General features: G+C 57.7%; 1 protein-coding gene across 1 annotated transcript; it reads right to left on the bottom strand.

Annotated features, from left to right (window-relative positions):
* Positions 1-268: 268 nt before the first annotated feature.
* Positions 269-23,244, bottom strand: LOC137366704 (BAR/IMD domain-containing adapter protein 2-like; the record flags this gene model as incomplete). Its single annotated transcript, XM_068028375.1, has 7 exons — positions 269-313; positions 1,054-1,222; positions 4,399-4,470; positions 4,696-4,885; positions 8,625-8,826; positions 13,101-13,313; positions 23,092-23,244. Coding segments are annotated over 7 exons (1,044 nt in total), but the record flags the coding sequence as incomplete, so codon positions are not given.
* Positions 23,245-24,934: the final 1,690 nt, after the last annotated feature.

Genomic DNA, 24,934 nt, shown 5'->3' with positions numbered 1-24,934 from the left:
GGGAGGTGAAGGGGAAATTCTCCCCAGCATCCTGGGGCCCAATATTGAACCCTCAACCAACATGATCGTAGTGCTGCCTGTGGGATCTTGCTGTGCGCTAACGGGCTGCCCTCTTTCCTACTTTACAGCCAGCGACCACATTGGACAAGTACTTCATTGGGCTTCGATGCGTTTCAGGACGTCCTGCGGTGGTGGAAGGTTCCGCAGGTGCACATACCCATCCTGCTCGACTGTTTTCCAAGTCAAACTCATTTCACTGATTGGCTCCTTACCGTGAGGAATGGCTCCCGGGCTTCCCAAAGTCGGCACTGAGCTGGAAAGCAAGAGGATTAAGTGTCACAGGAGTGAGAATAAGCTGATAAAAGAGAGTGGGACCTCCACACCGACTCCAACCTGCCCACTGAAATCCCTCATCCCTGGGATCATTCTGGTCAATCCCCCTCTTAACCTTCTCTGTTCTCAGGAGAACAATCCCAGCTTCTCCCAGTCTCTCCACATTAACTGAAGTCCCTCATCCCTGGGATCAGTCTCCTCAATCTCCCTCTTAACCTTCTCTGCTCTCAGGAGAACAATCCCAGCCTCTCCCAGTCTCTCCACATTAACTGAAGTCCCTCATCCCTGGGATCATTCTGCTCAATCTCCCTCTTAACCTTCTCTGTTCTCAGGAGAACAATCCCAGCCTCTCCCAGTCTCTCCACATTAACTGAAGTCTCTCATCCCTGGGATCATTCTGGTCAATCCCCCTCTTAACCTTCTCTGTTCTCAGGAGAACAATCCCAGCTTCTCCCAGTCTCTCCACATTAACTGAAGTCCCTCATCCCTGGGATCATTCTGCTCAATCTCCCTCTTAACCTTCTCTGTTCTCAGGAGAACAATCCCAGCTTCTCCCAGTCTCTCCACATTAACTGAAGTCTCTCATCCCTGGGATCAGTCTCCTCAATCTCCCTCCGCCCCCTATCCAAGGCCCTCGATATCCTTTCGAACCTGCAGTTCCAGGAATAGGGACACAGTACTCAATAGTGGAATGGGTTGAGACACCAATGGGGTTCCTACCTGCGAGAGGTCAGGGTTCATCATACTGAACGGCCGGATTCGGAGCTGATTGCTGGAGGGGAGCGAGCTGTTCCCTCTCCTGGTGGAGTGAGAGGTTTCCGATCCACAGGAGACGCCAACCTCATCCAAGCGCCCTGTACTGCTGCTGTTAAACTTACTGGCCTGTAAACTGAGAGGGGGGGGGGGTAAGGAGAGAGAGAGGGGGGGGGGGGGAAAAGGAGAGAGAGAGAGAGAAAGGGGGGAGGGAGAGAGAGAAAGGGGAGGAGGGAGAGAAAGCAGGGAGGTGGGATGGGGGAAAAGAGGGAGAGGGAACGGTAGGGAGAAAAAGGGAGAAGAGGAGGGAGAGGCAGACAGTGAGGACGGAGAGATGGCAACAGGGAGGGAGAGAGAGAGCCACACACCGGGAAAGAGAGGGAGGTAGGAAGATGCAAGATTAACAACTCAGTGCGATACAAGCAATGTAATGTAGTACAACGAGAGATTAAACGCGACTGAATTATCATCATTAAAATAAGATGCAATTTCCAGCAGGAATTGGAACCTTTGATATATTTGTTAATGAGGTGCTCCAAACATTCGAATAAGAGAAAAACAGAGTCCACAGGGTGAGACCGAGTGAGACAACAGGAAGGAGTTTGGGTCCATTGGGATTGTGTACAGTGGGAGTGAACGGGAAGGAGGTTGGGTCCATTGGGATTGTGTACAGTGGGAGTGAATGGGAAGGGGTTCGGGTCCATTGGGATTGTGTAGGGTGGGAGTGAATGGGAAGGAGGTTGGGTCCATTGGGATTGTGTACGGTGGGAGTGAAGGGAAAGGGGGTTTGGGTCCATTGGGATTGTGTAGGGTGGGAGTGAATGGGAAGGAGGTTGGGTCCATTGGGATTGTGTACGGTGGGAGTGAAGGGGAAGGGGGTTTGGGTCCATTGGGATTGTGTAGGGTGGGAGTGAACGGGAAGGAGGTTGGGTCCATTGGGATTGTGTACGGTGGGAGTGAACGGGAAGGGGTTTGGGTCCATTGGGATTGTGTACGGTGGGAGTGAACGGGAAGGGGTTTGTTTCCATTGGGATTGCGTGTGGTGGGAGTGAACGGGAAGGAGGTTGGGTCCATTGGGATTGTGTACGGTGGGAGTGAACGGGAAGGGGTTTGGGTCCATTGGGATTGTGTACGGTGGGAGTGAACGGGAAGGGGTTCGGGTCCATTGGGATTGTGTACAGTGGGAGTGAACGGGAAGGGGTTTGGGTCCATTGGGATTGTGTACGGTGGGAGTGAATGGGAAGGGGTTTGGGTCCATTGGGATTGTGTGCGGTGGGAGTGAACGGGAAGGGGTTTGGGTCCATTGGGATTGTGTAGGGTGGGAGTGAACGGGAAGGGGTTTGGGTCCATTGGGAATGTGTACGGTGGGAGTGAACGGGAAGGGGTTTGGGTCCATTGGGATTGTGTAGGGTGGGAGTGAACGGGAAGGGGTTTGTGTCCATTGGGATTGTGTACAGTGGGAGTGAACGGGAAGGGGTTTGGGTCCATTGGGATTGTGGACAGTGGGAGTGAACGGGAAGGGGTTTGGGTCCATTGGGATTGTGTAGGGTGGGAGTGAATGGGAAGGAGGTTGGGTCCATTGGGATTGTGTACAGTGGGAGTGAACGGGAAGGAGGTTGGGTCCATTGGGATTGTGTACAGTGGGAGTGAACGGGAAGGGGTTTGGGTCCATTGGGATTGTGTACGGTGGGAGTGAACGGGAAGGGGTTTGGGTCCATTGGGATTGTGTACAGTGGGAGTGAACGGGAAGGAGGTTGGGTCCATTGGGATTGTGTACAGTGGGAGTGAACGGGAAGGGGTTTGGGTCCATTGGGATTGTGTAGGGTGGGAGTGAATGGGAAGGAGGTTGGGTCCATTGGGATTGTGTACGGTGGGAGTGAAGGGGAAGGGGGTTTGGGTCCATTGGGATTGTGTAGGGTGGGAGTGAACGGGAAGGAGGTTGGGTCCATTGGGATTGTGTACGGTGGGAGTGAACGGGAAGGGGTTTGGGTCCATTGGGATTGTGTACGGTGGGAGTGAACGGGAAGGGGTTTGTTTCCATTGGGATTGCGTGTGGTGGGAGTGAACGGGAAGGAGGTTGGGTCCATTGGGATTGTGTACGGTGGGAGTGAACGGGAAGGGGTTTGGGTCCATTGGGATTGTGTACGGTGGGAGTGAACGGGAAGGGGTTCGGGTCCATTGGGATTGTGTACAGTGGGAGTGAACGGGAAGGGGTTTGGGTCCATTGGGATTGTGTACGGTGGGAGTGAATGGGAAGGGGTTTGGGTCCATTGGGATTGTGTACGGTGGGAGTGAACGGGAAGGGGTTTGGGTCCATTGGGATTGTGTGCAGTGGGAGTGAATGGGAAGGGGTTTGGGTCCATTGGGATTGTGTACGGTGGGAGTGAACGGGAAGGGGTTTGGGTCCATTGGGAATGTGTACGGTGGGAGTGAACGGGAAGGGGTTTGGGTCCATTGGGATTGTGTACAGTGGGAGCGAATGGGAAGGGGTTTGGGTCCATTGGGATTGTGTACGGTGGGAGTGAACGGGAAGGGGTTTGGGTCCATTGGGATTGTGTACGGTGGGAGTGAACAGGAAGGGGTTTGGGTCCATTGGGATTGTGTACGGTGGGAGTGAACGGGAAGGGGTTTGGGTCCATTGGGATTGTGTACGGTGGGAGTGAACAGGAAGGGGTTTGGGTCCATTGGGATTGTGTACGGTGGGAGTGAACGGGAAGGGGTTTGGGTCCATTGGGTTTGTGTTTGGTGGGAGTGAACGGGAAGGGGTTTGGGTCCATTGGGATTGTGTACAGTGGGAGCGAATGGGAAGGGGTTTGGGTCCATTGGGATTGTGTACGGTGGGAGTGAACGGGAAGGGGTTTGGGTCCATTGGGATTGTGTACGGTGGGAGTGAACAGGAAGGGGTTTGGGTCCATTGGGATTGTGTACGGTGGGAGTGAACGGGAAGGGGTTTGGGTCCATTGGGATTGTGTACGGTGGGAGTGAACGGGAAGGGGTTTGGGTCCATTGGGTTTGTGTTTGGTGGGAGTGAATGGGAAGGGGTTTGGGTCCATTGGGATTGTGTTTGGTGGGAGTGTACGGGAAGGGGTTTGGGTCCATTGGGTTTGTGTTTGGTGGGAGTGAACGGGAAGGGGTTTGGGTCCATTGGGAATGTGTACGGTGGGAGTGAACGGGAAGGGGTTCGGGTCCATTGGGATTTGATGAGGATCTCTGCAGTCCGCTGGGATTGGTTGCGGGAAGAAGGGATGTTCTTTGGGCACACACCCTCCGCCCAGCCCCCAGTTCATTCTGTGCTCTGACGTGGTCACTTACTTGCAATGGGATCGTCGTTCGATGGAGTCCTCCCCGAGCGGTTGTGTGTAGGAGAACGGAAACCAGCCCTTCCTACGCAGAGAGGGAGAGGGAGAGAGATGAAAAAAGACAGCTGCATTTATATAGCACCTTTCACAACCTCAGGAGGCCCCAAAGCACTTGACGGCCAATTGGGCGATGCCTGAAGTGTCATTAATAGCGGCCGATCCTTCCACTGCCCTGTGGGGGTGCCCCCGAGCTCTGGAATTCCCTCCCTCTCTCTCCTCCTTTGAAAAGCTCCCTCTTTGATCAACTCACCTGTTGGTCACCTCACTCTCTCCGTAATGCCATCCGTCCTTCGCCTCGGACACCAAGAGGGTGATAATGTCGTTCTCCTCGAAGCTCAGGAGAGTCTCATTCTCACCGGCTGTGTGGGCAAAGACAGCGCGGACCCTCGGGCGGTCGAGGCGGACAGTTGGGGGTGCTCTAGGGAGGGTCCTGCGGTCCCCTGGCAGAAGACAAACATGAACACACACAATTCAGTTCGAAAAAGCCCTCCCGGATGTCAGCCCCCTCCGTTCCTCCATCGACCCAAATCTCCATCACAAAGAAAGACTCCTGTCGAAATTCCCTGACTGGGGACCTGGTCACCAGGATCGAGAGCGGGAACCCTGGCTGATTTCCCTCTCTCTCACGAACCCAGGGGTCACTGGACAGTGATCAGGAGCAGGAACCCTGGCTGATTTCCCCCTCTCTCTCTCTCTCTAACCCAGGGTTCACTGGACAGTGATCAGGAGCAGGAACCCTGGCTGATTTCCCCTCTCTCTCTCTCTCTCTCTAACCCAGGGGTCACTGGACAGTGATCAGGAGCAGGAACCCTGGCTGATTTCCCTCTCTCTCACGAACCCAGGGGTCACTGGACAGTGAACAGGAGCAGGAACCCTGGCTGATTTCCCCCTCTCTCTCTCTCTCTAACCCAGGGTTCACTGGACAGTGATCAGGAGCAGGAACCCTGGCTGATTTCCCCCTCTCTCTCTCTCTCTAACCCAGGGTTCACTGGACAGTGATCAGGAGCAGGAACCCTGGCTGATTTCCCCCTCTCTCTCTCTCTAACCCAGGGGTTACTGGACAGTGATCAGGAGCAGGAACCCTGGCTGATTCCCCCCTCTCTCTCTCTCTCTCTCGAACCCAGGGGTCACTGGACAGTGATCAGGAGCAGGAACCCTGGCAGATTTCCCCCCTCTCTCTCTCTAACCCAGGGGTCACTGGACAGTGATCAGGAGCAGGAACCCTGGCTGATTTCCCCCTCTCTCTCTCTCTAACCCAGGAGTCACTGGACAGTGATCAGGAGCAGGAACCCTGGCTGATTTCCCCCCCTCTCTCTCTCTAACCCAGGGGTCACTGGACAGTGATCAGGAGCAGGAACCCTGACTGATTTCCCCCCCTCTCTCTCTCTAACCCAGGGGTCACTGGACAGTGATCAGGAGCAGGAACCCTGGCTGATTTCCCTCTCTCTCTCTCTCTCTAACCCAGGAGTCACTGGACAGTGATCAGGAGCAGGAACCCTGGCTGATTTCCCCCTCTCTCTCTCTCTAACCCAGGGGTCACTGGACAGTGATCAGGAGCAGGAACCCTGGCTGATTTCCCTCTCTCTCTCTCTCTAACCCAGGGGTCACTGGACAGTGATCAGGAGCAGGAACCCTGACTGATTTCCCCTCTCTCTCTCTCTCTCTAACCCAGGGGTCACTAGACAGTGATCAGGAGCAGGAACCCTGACTGATTTCCCCCTCTCTCTCTCTAACCCAGGGGTCACTGGACAGTGATCAGGAGCAGGAACCCTGGCTGATTTCCCCTCTCTCTCTCTCTAACCCAGGGGTCACTGGACAGTGATCAGGAGCAGGAACCCTGACTGATTTCCCCCTCTCTCTCTCTAACCCAGGGGTCACTGGACAGTGATCAGGAGCAGGAACCCTGGCTGATTTCCCCTCTCTCTCTCTCTAACCCAGGGGTCACTGGACAGTGATCAGGAGCAGGAACCCTGACTGATTTCCCCTCTCTCTCTCTCTCTCTAACCCAGGGGTCACTAGACAGTGATCAGGAGCAGGAACCCTGACTGATTTCCCCCTCTCTCTCTCTAACCCAGGGGTCACTGGACAGTGATCAGGAGCAGGAACCCTGGCTGATTTCCCCTCTCTCTCTCTCTAACCCAGGGGTCACTGGACAGTCATCAGGAGCAGGAACCCTGGCTGATTTCCCCTCTCTCTCTCTGTAACCCAGGGGTCACTCGACAGTGATCAGGAGCAGGAACCCTGGCTGATTTCCCCTCTCTCTCTCTCTCTAACCCAGGAGACACTGGACAGTGATCAGGAGCAGGAACCCTGGCTGATTTCCCCCCCTCTCTCTCTAACCCAGAAGTCACTGGACAGTGATCAGGAGCAGGAACCCTGGCTGATTTCCCCTCTCTCTCTCTCTCTCTCTAACCCAGGAGACACTGGACAGTGATCAGGAGCAGGAACCCTGGCTGATTTCCCCCCTCTCTCTCTCTAACCCAGGGGTCACTGGACAGTGATCAGGAGCAGGAACCCTGACTGATTTCCCCCTCTCTCTCTCTCTAACCCAGGGGTCACTGGACAGTGATCAGGAGCAGGAACCCTGGCTGATTTTCCCCCTCTCTCTCTCTCTAACCCAGAGGTCACTGGACAGTGATCAGGAGCAGGAACCCTGGCTGATTTCCCCCCTCTCTCTCTCTAACCCAGGGGTCACTGGACAGTGATCAGGAGCAGGAACCCTGACTGATTTCCCCCTCTCTCTCTCTCTAACCCAGGGGTCACTGGACAGTGATCAGGAGCAGGAACCCTGGCTGATTTCCCCCCTCTCTCTCTCTAACCCAGGGGTCACTGGACAGTGATCAAGAGCAGGAACCCTGGCTGATTTCCCCCTCTCTCTCTCTCTAACCCAGGGGTCACTGGACAGTGATCAGGAGCAGGAACCCTGGCTGATTTCCCCCTCTCTCTCTCTCTAACCCAGGGGTCACTGGACAGTGATCTGGAGCAGGAACCCTGGCTGATTTCCCCCTCTCTCTCTCTCTAACCCAGGGGTCACTGGACAGTGATCAGGAGCAGGAACCCTGGCTGATTTCCCCCTCTCTCTCTCTCTAACCCAGGGGTCACTGGACAGTGATCTGGAGCAGGAACCCTGGCTGATTTCCCCCTCTCTCTCTCTCTAACCCAGGGGTCACTGGACAGTGATCAGGAGCAGGAACCCTGGCTGATTTCCCCCTCTCTCTCTCTCTAACCCAGGGGTCACTGGACAGTGATCTGGAGCAGGAACCCTGGCTGATTTCCCCCTCTCTCTCTCTCTAACCCAGGGGTCACTGGACAGTGATCAGGAGCAGGAACCCTGGCTGATTTCCCCCTCTCTCTCTCTCTAACCCAGGGGTCACTGGACAGTGATCTGGAGCAGGAACCCTGGCTGATTTCCCCCTCTCTCTCTCTCTAACCCAGGGGTCACTGGACAGTGATCAGGAGCAGGAACCCTGGCTGATTTCCCCCTCTCTCTCTCTAACCCAAGGGTCACTGGACAGTGATCAGGAGCAGGAACCCTGGCTGATTTCCCCTCTCTCTCTCTAACCCAGAGGTCACTGGACAGTGGTCAGGAGCAGGAACCCTGGCTGATTTCCCCCTCTCTCTCTCTAACCCAGGGGTCACTGGACAGTGATCAGGAGCAGGAACCCTGGCTGATTTCCCCCTCTCTCTCTCTAACCCAGGGGTCACTGGACAGTGATCAGGAGCAGGAACTCTGGCTGATTTCCCCCCTCTCTCTCTCTCTAACCCAGGGGTCACTGGACAGTGATCAGGAGCAGGAACCCTGGCTGATTTCCCCTTTCTCTCTCTCTCTCTCTCTAACCCAGGGGTCACTGGACAGTGATCAGGAGCAGGAACCCTGGCTGATTTCCCCCCTCTCTCTCTCTCTCTAACCCAGGGGTCACTGGACAGTGATCAGGAGCAGGAACCCTGGCTGATTTCCCCCTCTCTCTCTCTCTCTAACCCAGGGGTCACTGGACAATGATCAGGAGCAGGAACCCTGGCTGATTTCCCCCCTCTCTCTCTAACCCAGGGGTTACTGGACAGTGATCAGGAGCAGGAACCCTGACTGATTTCCCCCTCTCTCTCTGTCTCTCTAACCCAGGCTCTGTGCTGTCGGATGTTTTCCCCAGGTCCCATTCCCAGTCCTGCATCATCACTCACCAGAAGCAGAGTCCAGATGATCCTCAGTACCAGTCTTACGGGGGGGGAGGGTGCCTGAGGAGGTGTCGTTTGTTTTCGGAGGCAGTGGCAGTGTGGATATCGAGTCACGGGCTGAGGAGGGACACTCGGAAAATCTCACAGGTACCATTTCCATTGCATGCCGTTTCTGGGATCCTCCATTAGGAACCTGCAGGGTCGATATCTGCAAAAAGCAAAAGATAGTCGACAAACAAACAACATGGATTTTAACCTGGTCTATCAGTGACAGAGAGGCTCCCGTCTCCCTCAGTACCCGCACTGACCCCCACCCACAGGGACCGAGAGGCTCCCGTCTCCCTCAGTACACACTGACCCTCACCCACAGGGACCGAGAGGCTCCCGTCTCCCTCAGTACCCGCACTGACCCTCACCCACAGGGACCGAGAGGCTCCCGTCTCCCTCAGTACCCGCACTGACCCTCACCCACAGGGACCGAGAGGCTCCCGTCTCCCTCAGTACACACTGACCCCCACCCACAGGGACTGAGAGGCTCCCGTCTCCCTCAGTACCCGCACTGACCCCCACCCACAGGGACCGAGAGGCTCCTGTCTCCCTCAGTACACACTGACCCTCACCCACAGGGACAGAGAGGCTCCCGTCTCCCTCAGTACACACTGACCCCCACCCACAGGGACCGAGAGGCTCCCGTCTCCCTCAGTACGCACTGACCCTCACCCACAGGGACCGAGAGGCTCCCGTCTCCCTCAGTATCCACACCGACCCTCACCCACAGGGACCGAGAGGCTCCCGTCTCCCTCAGTATCCACACCGACCCTCACCCACAGGGACCGAGAGGCTCCCGTCTCCCTCAGTACCCGCACTGACCCCCACCCACAGGGACCGAGAGGCACCCGTCTCCCTCAGTATCCACACGGACCCTCACCCACAGGGACCGAGAGGCTCCCGTCTCCCTCAGTACACACTGACCCTCACCCACAGGGACCGAGAGGCTCCCGTCTCCCTCAGTACACACTGACCCTCACCCACAGGGACCGAGAGGCTCCCGTCTCCCTCAGTACACACTGATCCTCACCCATAGGGACCGAGAGGCTCCCGTCTCCCTCAGTACACACTGATCCTCACCCATAGGGACCGAGAGGCTCCCGTCTCCCTCAGTACACACTGACCCTCACCCACAGGGACCGAGAGGCTCCCGTCTCCCTCAGTACCCGCACTGACCCCCACCCACAGGGACCGAGAGGCACCCGTCTCCCTCAGTATCCACACGGACCCTCACCCACAGGGACCGAGAGGCACCCGTCTCCCTCAGTACCCGCACTGACCCCCACCCACAGGGACCGAGAGGCACCCGTCTCCCTCAGTATCCACACGGACCCTCACCCACAGGGACCGAGAGGCACCCGTCTCCCTCAGTACCCGCACTGACCCTCACCCACAGGGACCGAGAGGCACCCGTCTCCCTCAGTATCCACACGGACCCTCACCCACAGGGACCGAGAGGCTCCCGTCTCCCTCAGTACACACTGACCCTCACCCACAGGGACCGAGAGGCACCCGTCTCCCTCAGTACACACTGACCCTCACCCACAGGGACCGAGAGGCACCCGTCTCCCTCAGTACCCGCACTGACCCTCACCCACAGGGACCGAGAGGCACCCGTCTCCCTCAGTACCCGCACTGACCCCCAACCACAGGGACCGAGAGGCACCCGTCTCCCTCAGTACACACCGACCCTCACCCACAGTGACCGAGAGGCACCCGTCTCCCTCAGTACACACTGACCCTCACCCACAGGGACAGAGAGGCTCCCGTCTCCCTCAGTACACACTGACCCTCACCCACAGGGACCGAGTGGCTCCCGTCTCCTTCAGTACACACTGACCCTCACCCACAGGGACCGAGAGGCTCCCGTCTCCCTCAGTACGCACCGACCCTCACCCACAGGGACCGAGAGACTCCCGTCTCCCTCAGTACGCACCGACCCTCACCCACAGGGACCGAGAGGCTCCCGTCTCCCTCAGTACACACTGACCCTCACCCACAGGGACCGAGAGGCTCCCGTCTCCCTCAGTACGCACCGACCCTCACCCACAGGGACCGAGAGACTCCCGTCTCCCTCAGTACGCACCGACCCTCACCCACAGGGACCGAGAGGCTCCCGTCTCCCTCAGTACACACCGACCCTCACCCACAGTGACCGAGAGGCACCCGTCTCCCTCAGTACACACTGACCCTCACCCACAGGGACAGAGAGGCTCCCGTCTCCCTCAGTACACACTGACCCTCACCCACAGGGACCGAGTGGCTCCCGTCTCCTTCAGTACACACTGACCCTCACCCACAGGGACCGAGAGGCTCCCGTCTCCCTCAGTACGCACCGACCCTCACCCACAGGGACCGAGAGACTCCCGTCTCCCTCAGTACGCACCGACCCTCACCCACAGGGACTGAGAGGCTCCCCTCACCCTCAGTACACACTGACCCCCACCCACAGGGACCGAGAGGCACCCGTCTCCCTCAGTATCCACACGGACCCTCACCCACAGGGACCGAGAGGCTCCCGTCTCCCTCAGTACGCACCGACCCTCACCCACAGGGACCGAGAGGCTCCCGTCTCCCTCAGTACACACTGACCCTCACCCACAGGGACCGAGAGGCTCCCGTCTCCCTCAGTACACACTGACCCTCACCCACAGGGACCGAGAGGCTCCCGTCTCCCTCAGTACACACTGACCCTCACCCACAGGGACCGAGAGACTCCCGTCTCCCTCAGTACGCACCGACCCTCACCCACAGGGACTGAGAGGCTCCCCTCACCCTCAGTACACACTGACCCCCACCCACAGGGACCGAGAGGCACCCGTCTCCCTCAGTACACACTGACCCTCACCCACAGGGACCGAGAGGCTCCCGTCTCCCTCAGTACACACTGACCCTCACCCACAGGGACCGAGAGGCTCCCATCTCCCTCAGTACACACTGACCCTCACCCACAGGGACCGAGAGGCTCCCGACTCCCTCAGTACACACTGACCCTCACCCACAGGGACCGAGAGGCTCCCGTCTCCCTCAGTACACACTGACCCCCACCCACAGGGACCGAGAGGCACCCGTCTCCCTCAGTATCCACACGGACCCTCACCCACAGGGACCGAGAGGCACCCGTCTCCCTCAGTACACACCGACCCTCACCCACAGGGACCGAGAGGCACCCGTCTCCCTCAGTACACACTGACCCTCACCCACAGGGACCGAGAGGCTCCCGTCTCCCTCAGTACACACTGACCCTCACCCACAGGGACCGAGAGGTTCCCGTCTCCCTCAGTACACACCGACCCTCACCCACAGGGACCGAGAGGCTCCCGTCTCCCTCAGTACACACTGACCCTCACCCACAGGGACCGAGAGGCTCCCGTCTCCCTCAGTACACACTGACCCTCACCCACAGGGACCGAGAGGCTCCCGTCTCCCTCAGTACACACCGACCCTCACCCACAAGGACCGAGAGTCTCCCGTCTCCCTCAGTACACACTGACCCTCACCCACAGGGACCGAGAGGCTCCCGTCTCCCTCAGTACGCACTGACCCTCACCCACAGTGACAGAGAGGCACCCGTCTCCCTCAGTACACACTGACCCTCACCCACAGGGACCGAGAGGCTCCCGTCTCCCTCAGTACACACTGACCCTCACCCACAGGGACCGAGAGGCTCCCGTCTCCCTCAGTACACACTGACCCTCACCCACAGGGACCGAGAGGCTCCCGTCTCCCTCAGTACACACCGACCCTCACCCACAGGGACCGAGAGGCTCCCGTCTCCCTCAGTACACACTGACCCTCACCCACAGGGACCGAGAGGCTCCCGTCTCCCTCAGTACACACTGACCCTCACCCACAGGGACCGAGAGGCTCCCGTCTCCCTCAGTACACACTGACCCTCACCCACAGGGACCGAGAGGCTCCCGTCTCCCTCAGTACACACCGACCCTCACCCACAGGGACCGAGAGGCTCCCGTCTCCCTCAGTACACACTGACCCTCACCCACAGGGACCGAGAGGCTCCTGCCTCCCTCAGTACACACTGACCCTCACCCACAGGGACCGAGAGGCTCCCGTCTCCCTCAGTACACACTGACCCTCACCCACAGGGACCGAGAGGCTCCCGTCTCCCTCAGTACACACTGACCCTCACCCACAGGGACCGAGAGGATCCCGTCTCCCTCAGTACACACTGACCCTCACCCACAGGGACCGAGAGGCTCCTGCCTCCCTCAGTACACACTGACCCTCACCCACAGGGACCGAGAGGCTCCCGTCTCCCTCAGTACACACTGACCCTCACCCACAGGGACCGAGAGGCTCCCGTCTCCCTCAGTACACACCGACCCTCACCCACAGGGACCGAGAGGCTCCCGTCTCCCTCAGTACACACCCCCCGCTACCATGCCAGGGATAATTGAGGTGAACAGAACTCACGTGACTCGGGGACAACCCACTTTCCCCCGCTAGTGGGGCAGGCTCCGGTGGGCTCCTAAGGGGCTTGTTGGCGGGGCCAGGCTCTGCGATGACCGGTCCGGAGTTGCTCGTCGCTGTCTGCTTTACCAGCGTCCATACCCGCTCTGGGATACGGCTGGGGTCCGAGCAGGAATTCTGCCAGCTGACCAGCTTGTGCATCAGGAGATCCTTAACCTGTCCCCAGGACGGCAAGAGGGAATGTCATTGAGGAGGAGGAGGTCAGAGGTTCATGGGAGGGGAACGGTCAACATTGGCATTGGCATGCGGTTAGATACAGAGTAAAGCTCCCTCTACACCGTCCCCCATCAAACACTCCCAGGACAGGTACAGTACGGGGGGTTAGATACAGAGTAAAGCTCCCTCTACACTGTCCATCATCAAACACTCCCCAGGACAGGTACAGTACGGGGGGTTAGATACAGAGTAAAGCTCCCTCTACACTGTCCATCATCAAACACTCCCCAGGACAGGTACAGTACGGGGGGTTAGATACAGAGTAAAGCTCCCTCTACACTGTCCATCATCAAACACTCCCCAGGACAGGTACAGTACGGGGGGTTAGATACAGAGTAAAACTCCCTCTACACCGTCCCCCATCAAACACTCCCAGGACAGGTACAGTACGGGGGTTAGATACAGAGTAAAACTCCCTCTACACTGTCCCCCATCAAACACTCCCAGGACAGGTACAGTACGGGGGTTAGATACAGAGTAAAGCTCCCTCTACACTGTCCCCATCAAACACTCCCAGGACAGGTACAGTACGGGGGTTAGATACAGAGTAAAGCTCCCTCTACACTGTCCCCATCAAACACTCCCCAGGACAGGTACAGTACGGGGGTTAGATACAGAGTAAAGCTCCCTCTACACTGTCCATCATCAAACACTCCCCAGGACAGGTACAGTACGGGGGGTTAGATACAGAGTAAAGCTCCCTCTACACTGTCCCCCATCAAACACTCCCAGGACAGGTACAGTACGGGGGTTAGATACAGAGTAAAGCTCCCTCTACACTGTCCCCCATCAAACACTCCCAGGACAGGTACAGTACGGGGGGGTTAGATACAGAGTAAAGCTCCCTCTACACTGTCCCCATCAAACACTCCCAGGACAGGTACAGTACGGGGGGGTTAGATACAGAGTAAAGCTCCCTCTACACTGTCCCCCATCAAACACTCCCCAGGACAGGTACAGTACGGGGGGTTAGATACAGAGTAAAACTCCCTCTACACTGTCCCCCATCAAACACTCCCCAGGACAGGTACAGTACGGGGGTTAGATACAGAGTAAAGCTCCCTCTACACTGTCCCCATCAAACACTCCCAGGACAGGTACAGTACAGGGGTTAGATACAGAGTAAAGCTCCCTCTACACTGTCCCCCATCAAACACTCCCAGGACAGGTACAGTACGGGGGTTAGATACAGAGTAAAGCTCCCTCTACACTGTCCCCATCAAACACTCCCAGGACAGGTACAGTACAGGGGTTAGATACAGAGTAAAGCTCCCTCTACACTGTCCCCATCAAACACTCCCAGGACAGGTACAGTACGGGGGTTAGATACAGAGTAAAACTCCCTCTACACTGTCCCCCATCAAACACTCCCCAGGACAGGTACAGTACGGGGGGGTTAGATACAGAGTAAAGCTCCCTCTACACTGTCCCCCATCAAACACTCCCAGGACAGGTACAGTACGGGGGTTAGATACAGAGTAAAGCTCCCTCTACACTGTCCCCATCAAACACTCCCCAGGACAGGTACAGTACAGGGGTTAGATACAGAGTAAAGCTCCCTCTACACTGTCCCCCATCAAACACTCCCAGGACAGGTACAGTACGGGGGTTAGATACAGAGTAAAGCTCCCTCTACACTGTCCCCCATCAAACACTCCCAGGACAGGTACAGTACGGGGGTTAGATACAGAGTAAAGCTCTCTCCACACTGTCCCCCATCAAACACTCCCCAGGACAGGGACAGTACGGGGTGTTAGATACAGAGTAAAGCTCCCTCTACACTGTCCCCCATCAAACACTCCCCAGGACAGGTACAGTACAGGGTTAGATACAGAGTAAAACTCCCTCTACACTGTCCCCCATCAAACACTCCCCAGGACAGGTACAACACGGGGGTTAGATACAGAGTAAAGCTCCCTCCACACTGTCCTCATCAAATACTCCCCAGGACAGGTACAGTATGGGGGTTAGATACAGAGTAAAGCTCCCTCTACACTGTCCCCATCAAACACTCCCCAGGACAGGGACAGTACGGGGGTTAGATACAGAGTAAAACTCCCTCCACACTGTCCCCCATCAAACACTCCCAGGACAGGGACAGTACGGGGGTTAGATACAGAGTAAAGCTCCCTCCACACTGTCCCCATCAAACACTCCCCAGGACAGGTACAGTACGGGGGGTTAGATACAGAGTAAAGCTCCCTCTACACTGTCCCCCATCAAACACTCCCCAGGACAGGTACAGTATGGGGGGTTAGATACAGAGTAAAGCTCCCTCTACACTGTCCCCATCAAACACTCCCCAGGACAGGGACAGTACGGGGGTTAGATACAGAGTAAAACTCCCTCCACACTGTCCCCCATCAAACACTCCCAGGACAGGGACAGTACGGGGGTTAGATACAGAGTAAAGCTCCCTCCACACTGTCCCCATCAAACACTCCCCAGGACAGGTACAGTACGGGGGGTTAGATACAGAGTAAAGCTCCCTCTACACTGTCCCCCATCAAACACTCCCCAGGACAGGTACAGTATGGGGGGTTAGATACAGAGTAAAGCTTCCTCTACACTGTCCTCATCAAACACTCCCAGGACAGGTACAGTACGGGGGTTAGATACAGAGTAAAGCTCCCTCTACACTGTCCCCCATCAAACACTCCCAGGGACAGGAACAGCACGGGGGGGTTAGATACAGAGTAAAGCTCCCTCTACACTGTCCCCCATCAAACACTCCCCAGGACAGGTACAGTATGGGGGGTTAGATACAGAGTAAAGCTTCCTCTACACTGTCCTCATCAAACACTCCCAGGACAGGTACAGTACGGGGGTTAGAGACAGAGTAAAGCTCCATCTACACTGTCCCCATCAAACACTCCCAGGACAGGTACAGTACAGGGATTGGCTGGTCAATTTGGAGCACTTCCTGCCAGCAATCAGGGGGAGCAGCTGCACCTGTGTTGCAGCAACTGCAGAGTGGAGAGTGGAGACTGGAGAGAGGTGAATACAGAGTGGAGAGTGGAGACTGCAGCAACTGCAGAGAGGAGAGTGGAGACTGCAGCAACTGGAGAAAGTTGAATACAGAGTGGAAACTGCAGCAACTGGAGAGAGAGATTGGAGAAAGGTGAATACAGAGTGGAGGGAAACCATCAAGGAAGGCTGCAATTTTTCTGGAGAGGTGGGTGTCAGGGCACCTGAAAGACTATTAAGTTTAAACTGTTTGGGGGAGGGAGAAGAGGCCTGAAGACTCAGGGGTGGGGCAGCCAAATCCAGTAGGGGCCCCTGTGTTTGTATTGGTGTTTGCACACAGGGAGCTCCCTCCCCACCCCAACTGCCTGCTCGGGACAGCTGGAGTTGCCCGGGTGAAGACTGTCTTGTTAAAATCAGAAGAGGAGAGTACCGGGCGGCTCCAGCCGTCCCGGGCGAAGAAGCCTCCCCCAACTGGAAGACAACATACAGTTTTGGACTAATTGTGATAAAGGTGCTCCAACTGGCAGTTGGATCAAACATCCTTTTCAGCCTTTCTCTCCCTTCCTCCACTCAGTCGCCTCAATCACCTATCCTCCCCTTTTCCTTTACCATCCTACGCCATCCTCCTCTACTCCCACTCCACCTTGTTTAAAGTTTGCTTTTTAAAAAAAAATTGTGTAAATTTGTTTTGTTTCTTGGGGGTGGACGTAGCTCTTAGACCCCATGGCAAGCCCCTCTTCGCCGGTGGCGGGGCCTTCCCGTTCATATGCTGCTGCGGCTGCTGCAGCTGCACCTGTTGCCCCGTCACCATTTGCTTTATTAACAACGAAGCATGGGGTCAAGAGCTATGTCCACCCGAACATGACTATAGAGGCATGCGTGAAAGCAATGGCCGAGGTTGTCGGCCCTTCGGCCATTGTTGCAGCCTCTAAAATGTACGGGAAGGCAGTGTTTTTCCTGAAGACCGAGCGGGCGGTGTCCCTGGCTCTGAGCAAGGGGCTCACCGTGGGCGGGACCTTTCTGCCAGTGGACCCCCTGGAGGCCACTGCGCAAAGGCTCATTTTATCCAATGTCCCGCCCTTCATCCCTGGTGAGCTCCTCCTTCCCCACCTGCACCATCTGGGGGAGGTAAAGACGGGGCTCACCCCAGTCCCGCTCGGTCTTCGGGAGAACAGCCTCCGACACGTCTACTCCTTCCGCCGCCAGTTATTCATGCGGCTGGCGCGGGAGGAGGTGACAGAGGGCCACTTCAATGTAGAATTCCAGGGGACGGCCTACCGCGTCTTCTGGACCTTGGACGGGGTGCGGTGCCATGTCTGTAAGGGGGTGGGGCATGTTCGTAAGAACTGCCCCAACCTCCCGGCTGCCAACTCCAACTCAGCGGCCCAGGGTGGCGACGCTGCACCTCCTCCCACCCCCACTACACCACCACCAGATACCATTCAGTCGGTACCGGAGGCTGTGGTTTTCACGGCCTCCGGCAGGGAGGGGGGTGACCGTCCAAGTGGAAGGAATGCGCGGAGGAGAAATAAACATCGAGAGGCGCGTCCCCTGGACACCGTGACACTACCCGAGCCTGAGCTCAGCCCAAGGCCCAATCTCGGGAAGTCAACTTGCCCCAGGGCTGGGCTCAGGCCCAGGGTGAATAAAAAAAAGAAGAGTGTGGAGGTGGAGGCCTCTGATGATATGGAGGTCTCTGAGCCTCCGCACACAACTGGGAAAAAGAGGAGAAGGCACCCGTCCACAGAGGTAACAAGGGGCCCTGAGGCGCAGGGCCCATCTGTTGGAGGGGAGCTGTCTCCTGTTTCGGGTCCCCAGGTTTCCCCTACCGCCACCACCAAGGCTGCAAAGTCCGGGCAGGTGCTCCCTGTTCCTCAGGATGGAGGGGAGGGGATGGCCCCGGTACATGAGGCCCCTACTGAAGGAGTAAGTGGGGCCCTGCTTGTGGTGGGGGAGCCTGGGGAAGCCGCCCATTCTGCCACTGCTACTGGGTCGGGTGTCCTGAATGAAGGGGAGGGCGAGGCCCCAGAGGGTCGGGCCTCCCAGCCGGAGTCCACCACCAACCAGGAGACACCCGACCCAGTTATAACTGAGAATGCTGCCCCACCTGCTGGGCCTGTGGGTGCTGGCGGAGCGGGAGATAGCCTCCTCCCTCCGCCTCCAATCTCGGCTCCGGTTGGTTTCCCGGAGTCGGGAACTTCTGTCTCCCCTGGACCACTCATTGCCCTGGGGACGGAGGTGGAGGGGGGTCCTGAGCCGCTGGTGCCTACAGGCTCCAGTTTCACAATAGAACCCAGAGAGGACTCCTCCGCCATCGATCCTGGGGGTGGGATCGTGACGGAGGCGGGACCAGCTGGCGCGGCCGGGACGTCCGCCCCACAGTGTGTGGTGGATGTGTTGGCCGCTGGCGGTGACGACCCGGAGGAGGATGGGGATTCGGTGCGGGGCACGGAGGATGATCTTGATTCCATCGCCAGTGAGGTGGTGGAGTCCCTCGTGCCTCCCACCGAATCTCCTCTCATCCCCACGGCGGAACTCCGGGATTTCCTCGCGGCTTGCAGGGGTTGCCGCAATAAAGTTCAGCTGGCCCTCGACCGTTGGTCGAATCTGGCGCTGATCATCCAGTCCGTCCGTGCCGCCCTTAAGATAGCGGGCAAGCGCGCGGACGTGAAACTGGTTGAGAGGCGCCGTTTTAATGTGTTCCTCAATGGGTTGCTGGGGGAGTGGAAGGCCAGGTGCACTTCCACTCCCTCCTCACAGTGAGCTGTTGATGACGGGTTTTAAGTACCTTTGACATGAAGATAACCATAGCCAGCCTCAACATCAACGGCAGCAGAGGGGCTCACCGCAGATTTCACAATCTCTCAGTCCTTAGGGAAGGGAGATACGCGGTGAGCTTTCTGCAGGAAACCCACACCGTTCCGGGAGACGAAGCCACCAGGCTCCTGGAGTGGCAGGGTGGGGTCTACATGAGTCACCTCACCCCTATTTCTAGTGGGGTGGCTATCTTGTTGGCCCCGACTTTTCAGCCGGAGATCTTGGGGGTCAAGGAGCTAGTGCCGGGCCGCTTGCTCCACCTCGCCGTTCGCCTGGGTAGCGTGCCGCTCCACTTTGTGAACGTGTACGCGCCCAGGCCCGGCGCTTTGCAAGCGCGCTTCTTTGAAGAAGTGTCCGCTCTCTTGAGCTCCATCGATAGCGGCGAGTGCATCATCCTCGGGGGGGATTTTAACTGCACCCTCGAGGTGGGGGATCGCTCCGGTCCCCAGCGCGGCCAAGCGTCGGTGGAGAAGTTGAGGGGACTGATCAGCTCCCTTAACTTGGTGGACGTCTGGCGGAATCTCCATCCCGACTCCAGCGCCTTCACGTGGAGGTCTGGAGGAGGGGGGTCGCGAATCGACCGCCTCTACATTTCGCAGGCGTACGTCTCCCGCGTTTCGGCGGCCTCCATGCGGCTGGTGCCGTGCTCGGACCACCGCCTGGTGTGGGCGGAGTTTACTCCGCTCCGCACGCGGGCGGGGTCCGCGTACTGGCACTTTAACAACCGGCTGCTGGAGGACGTGCGATTTCGGGACTCGTTCTGTCGATTCTGGGCCGACTGGAGAAGGAAGCAGGGGGGCTTCCCCTCCTTGAGGCTATGGTGGGATGTGGGCAAGACTCACATCCGCGTCTTCTGTCAGGAGTACGCGAAGGGGTCGACCAAGAGGCGGGAAGCCGAGGTCGGGCGCCTTGAGAGGGAGGTGCTCGACTTGGAGTCCCGCCTCAGTCATGCCGTCGTGGACCCGGCCCTGTGGCAGGCGTACAAAGAGAAGAAGGGCGCGCTGAGGGACCTGCAGCTCATAGGGTCCCGAGGCGCGTACGTGTGGTCGCGGATCCAGATCCTGGAAGATTTGGACCGCGCCTCACCCTTCTTCTACTCGCTGGAAAAATGGCGGGGGGTCCGTAAGCAGCTCGTCGAGCTGCTGGCCGACGACGGATCCTCCATCACGGATCCGGAGGGAATGGGCCTCCTGGTCCGGACTTATTACAGTGCGTTGTTCTCTCCGGATCCGTCCAGCGAGGATGCGCGCAGAGTTTTGTGGGAGGACCTGACGCAGGTCAGCCCGGAGGGCGCCGAAGGATTGGAGGCTCCGCTCACGTTGGCGGAGCTGACTGGCGCCCTCCACCAGCTCTCGAGGGGCAAATCCCCAGGGCTGGATGGGTTGACCGTGGAGTTCCTCAGGGCGTTCTGGGACGTCCTGGGGGACGATTACGCGCGGGTCCTGGGGGAAAGCCTGGCGACCGGGGAGATGCCCCTCTCGTGGCGCAGGGCGGTCATCGTCCTGCTGCTGAAGAGGGGCGATCTCCGCCTGCTTAAAAACTGGCGTCCGGTCTCCCTCCTCAGCACGGATTATAAGATCTTTGCCCGGGCTATGTCTACCCGCCTGGGCTCCGTGCTGGCCCACATGATCCACCCCGACCAGTCCTACACGGTCCCGGGCCAGTCCATCCAGGACAACATCCAAATGGTCCGGGACCTGATCCATCTTTCCCAGAGGACCGGTCAGTCGGTCGCCTTTCTCTCCCTCGATCAGGAGAAGGCGTTCGACAGGGTGGATCACGATTACCTTTTCGGGACTCTGCGCGCTTTTGGACTCGGGCCGCATTTCGTGGCCCGGGTCCGACTTTTATACGCCGCCGCAGAGTGTCTAGTCAAAGTTAACGGGTCCTTGACGGCGCCCCTTCGATTTGGGAGAGGAGTGCGTCAGGGGTGCCCCATGTCCGGCCAATTGTATACCATCTGCGTGGAGCCCTTCCTGTGCCTGCTTCGCAGGGGGTTGACGGGATTGGCTCTGCGCGAGCCGGCCATGCGGGTCGTCCTCTCGGCTTACGCCGACGACGTGCTCCTCGCAATCACAGATCCCGTTGACTTGCGGAGGATGCGCGACTGCCAGCAGACCTTTTCTGCCGCGTCCTCCGCGAGGATCAATTGGGAGAAATGTTCCGGACTCCTGGTTGGTCAGTGGCGGGTGGACTCCCTGCCGGAGGAGATGACACCTTTTGCGTGGAGCACCACGCACCTCCTCTATCTGGGAGTCCACCTTAGCCCCGCTGAGGAAGCCTGGCCGGCAAACTGGCAGGAGTTGGAGGCGAAAGTCACCGCTCGGCTGGGGCGCTGGACAGGACTGCTCCGAGTGCTTTCCTACAGGGGCCGAGCGTTGGTCATAAACCAACTGGTGGCCTCCATGCTGTGGTACCGGTTGGTCACTTTGGCCCCGCCCCTGTATTTGCCACCAAGATCCAGAAGAAACTCGTCGATTTCTTCTGGGGCAAGAGGAAACACTGGGTCTCTGCCGCGGTCCTGAGTCTCCCGATCGAGGAGGGCGGTCAGTCGCTGGTGTGCGTCCGCACCCAGGCTGCGACTCTCCGCCTTCGGACCCTGCAGAGATACCTGTACGTCGAGCGTCCTCCCAGATGGTGTGCGCTGGCGACGTATTTTTTTCCGCCAGTGTCACTGCCTTCAAGACGACACGCAGCTCCCGGTGGAGTCCGTTAGCCGCGCCTCTCTGAGGGAGTTGCCTGTCTTTTACGGGATCTTTTCCGAGTCTGGAACACGGTCGCCTCCAGTCAGGGCGCTCCCCCGCCGGCGGAGGAGAGCGCCTCGGCTGTCCGGGCGGCCGACTCCGGGGACGGTCCGGCGGGCGGAGGAGTAGCCGAAACCCCCGGGACGCCCTCACTGCGGGGTGGCGAGGGGGCTCGGGAGTGCGGAGCGATCCCGGCCGAGCTGACCCCCGCTCGGCCGGAAACTGCTCATCGGGCCCAGGCCCCGAAACCCTCCTCGGGAGCCGGTCCCGCACAACCCGAGCCGCCTCTCGGAAATGCCCTCCGTGCCATTCCAATCGGCCGCGGAGGGGTTTCCTGTACGGGCTGCTCCTGCACACTCTCCACTTCCTCGCCCTCGTCAGCCGGGCCGGACACGCCCTGGCGGTCCGCGTTGCCATCTGGCGGCGAGGGAAACCCCGATGGAGGTCTCTCTACGCGGAGTCTTCCCCCTTTACATCGGGGACCTGGGGTGGAGGGTGCTGCACAGAGCTGTCCCGTGCAATAGGCTTTTAAGTAGGTTCACGGACTCCCAGGCCAGCTGTACTTTCTGCGGCCTGGACGAGTCCGTGTTCCACGTTTATACGGAGTGTGCGAGGTTGCAGCCCCTATTTGAGTATCTGAAGGGGCTGCTCCTCAAATTCTGGCTGCACTTCAGTCCCACGCTCCTGATCTTTGGGCACCCGGTGCGGAGGGGCTCGGGCCGGGAGGAGGATCTCCTCGTCGGTCTGCTCCTGGGCCTGGCCAAGGTGGCAATTCACAGGTCCAGGTTGCGGGCCGTCGGGGGGTCCGTCCTCCCCGATTGCCTGCCCCTCTTCCGCGGTTACGTTCGCGCCCGGGTGTCTCTGGAAAAGGAGCATGCGGTGTCCGCCGGTACGCTTGAGGCCTTCCGCGACCGGTGGGCACCGCAGGGACTGGAGTGCATTGTCAACAGCCGAGAATGGCATTTTAATTTGAGTTTTTTGTTTATTTATCTGTTTTAATAAAGTTATTTTAAAACTGTAAATATGTACATAAAGGGGGCCTGAGGGATAAAGGCCCCCTCGATGTGAAAGAAAAAAAAAAAAAAACGGGATTGGCTGGGCAATTTGTGAAGCACTTACTGTCTAAAAAAAAACGAGAAAAAAAACGGGGGTTAGATACAGTGCGCACGATGGTCACGTTGACTACTTGCCTTGTCGTGGTACAGGCTGAAGTGTTTGGAAACCGCGCACTGTCGATCAACAAGGAAGCAGTATCGTTGTCTCTCCTCCACCAGGGCAGCTGTGTAACCTCTGGCCACCAGCTGATCCAGGTCTCCCTGTCTACAGCTGATCATCTCCACGAACTGGAAGGTGGGGAATGGGAAAGGTTAAAGGGAGAGAATGTCAGAGGCCTGTCCTGAACTGTCACAATTGTGTTATCACATCTGCTCGGCCTGAAAGACTACACCCAGGGCAAACGGGTGTGGGGAGACCAGAGCCGGAGAAGTGGCAGGGTCTCCAGAAACAACGCCCGGTGTTTTATCGGGAAACTTCCACCGAGCGAGTCTCGGAATGTGCAAGAGTTATACTGTCACTCTCCCCCCAACACACCTCACACCCCACTTCCCTGTCCCGCTTCCAAAGGAACTGATCTCCATAATCTAGACGACACTCCCCCGGTGTCAGTACTGAGGGAGTGCTGCACTGTCGAGGGAGATGTATATACTCTAGGACTTGATCTCTATAATCTAGACCGACACTCCCCGGTGTCAGTACTGAGGGAGTGCTGCACTGTCAGAGGGAGATGTATATACTCGAGGACTTGATCTCCATAATCCAGGCCGACACTCCCCTGGTGTCAGTACTGAGGGAGTGCTGCACTGTCAGAGGGAGATGTATATACTCTAGGACTTGATCTCCATAATCCAGGCCGACACTCCCCGGTGTCAGTACTGAGGGAATGACTGCACTGTCGGAGGGAGATGTATATACTCGAGGACTTGATCTCCATAATCCAGGCCGACACTCCCCTGGTGTCAGTACTGAGGGAGTGCTGCACTGTCGGAGGGAGATGTATATACTCCAGGACTTGATCTCTATAATCCAGACCGACACTCCCCGGTGTCAGTACTGAGGGAGTGCCGCACTGTCGGAGGGAGATGTATATACTCCAGGACTTGATCTCCATAATCCAGGCCGACACTCTCCAGTGTCAGTACTGAGGGAGTGCTGCACTGTCGGAGAGATATGTATATACTCTAGGACTTGATCTCCATAATCCAGGCCGACACTCCCCGGTGTCAGTACTGAGGGAGTGCTGCACTGTCGGAGGAGATGTATATACTCTAGGACTTGATCTCCATAATCCAGGCCGACACTCCCCGGTGTCAGTACTGAGGGAGTGCTGCACTGTCGGAGGGAGATGTATATACTCTAGGAGTTGATCTCCATAATCCAGGCCGACACTCCCCTGGTGCCAGTACTGAGGGAGTGCTGCACTGTCGGAGGGAGATGTATATACCCCAGGACTTGATCTCCATAATCCAGGCCGACACTCTCCAGTGTCAGTACTGAGGGAGTGCTGCACTGTCGGAGGGAGATGTATATACTCTAGGACTTGATCTCCATAATCCAGACCGACACTCCCCCGGTGTCAGTACTGAGGGAGTGCTGCACTGTCGGAGGGAGATGTATATACTCTAGACTTGATCTCCATAATCCAGACCGACCACTCCCCCGGTGTCAGTACTGAGGGAGTGCTGCACTGTCAGAGGGAGATGTATATACTCTAGGACTTGATCTCTATAATCAGACCGACACTCCCCGGTGTCAGTACTGAGGGATTACCGCACTGTCGGAGGGAGATGTATATACTCTGGGACTTGATCTCCATAATCCAGGCCGACACTCCCCCGGTGTCAGTACTGAGGGAGTGCTGCACTGTCGGAGGGAGATGTATATCCTCTCTCTAGTTTCTCCCTATCTACTCTGTCCAGACCTCTCGATCAAATCTCCTCAACCTTCTCTTCTCCAAGGTGAACAAGTCCCAACTTC

Source organism: Heterodontus francisci, unplaced genomic scaffold, assembly GCF_036365525.1.
Source record: "Heterodontus francisci isolate sHetFra1 unplaced genomic scaffold, sHetFra1.hap1 HAP1_SCAFFOLD_1459, whole genome shotgun sequence".
NCBI lineage: Eukaryota > Metazoa > Chordata > Chondrichthyes > Heterodontiformes > Heterodontidae > Heterodontus > Heterodontus francisci.
The sequence above is the reverse complement of the archived record's forward strand: the minus strand, read 5'-3'. Positions and strand labels throughout refer to the sequence as shown.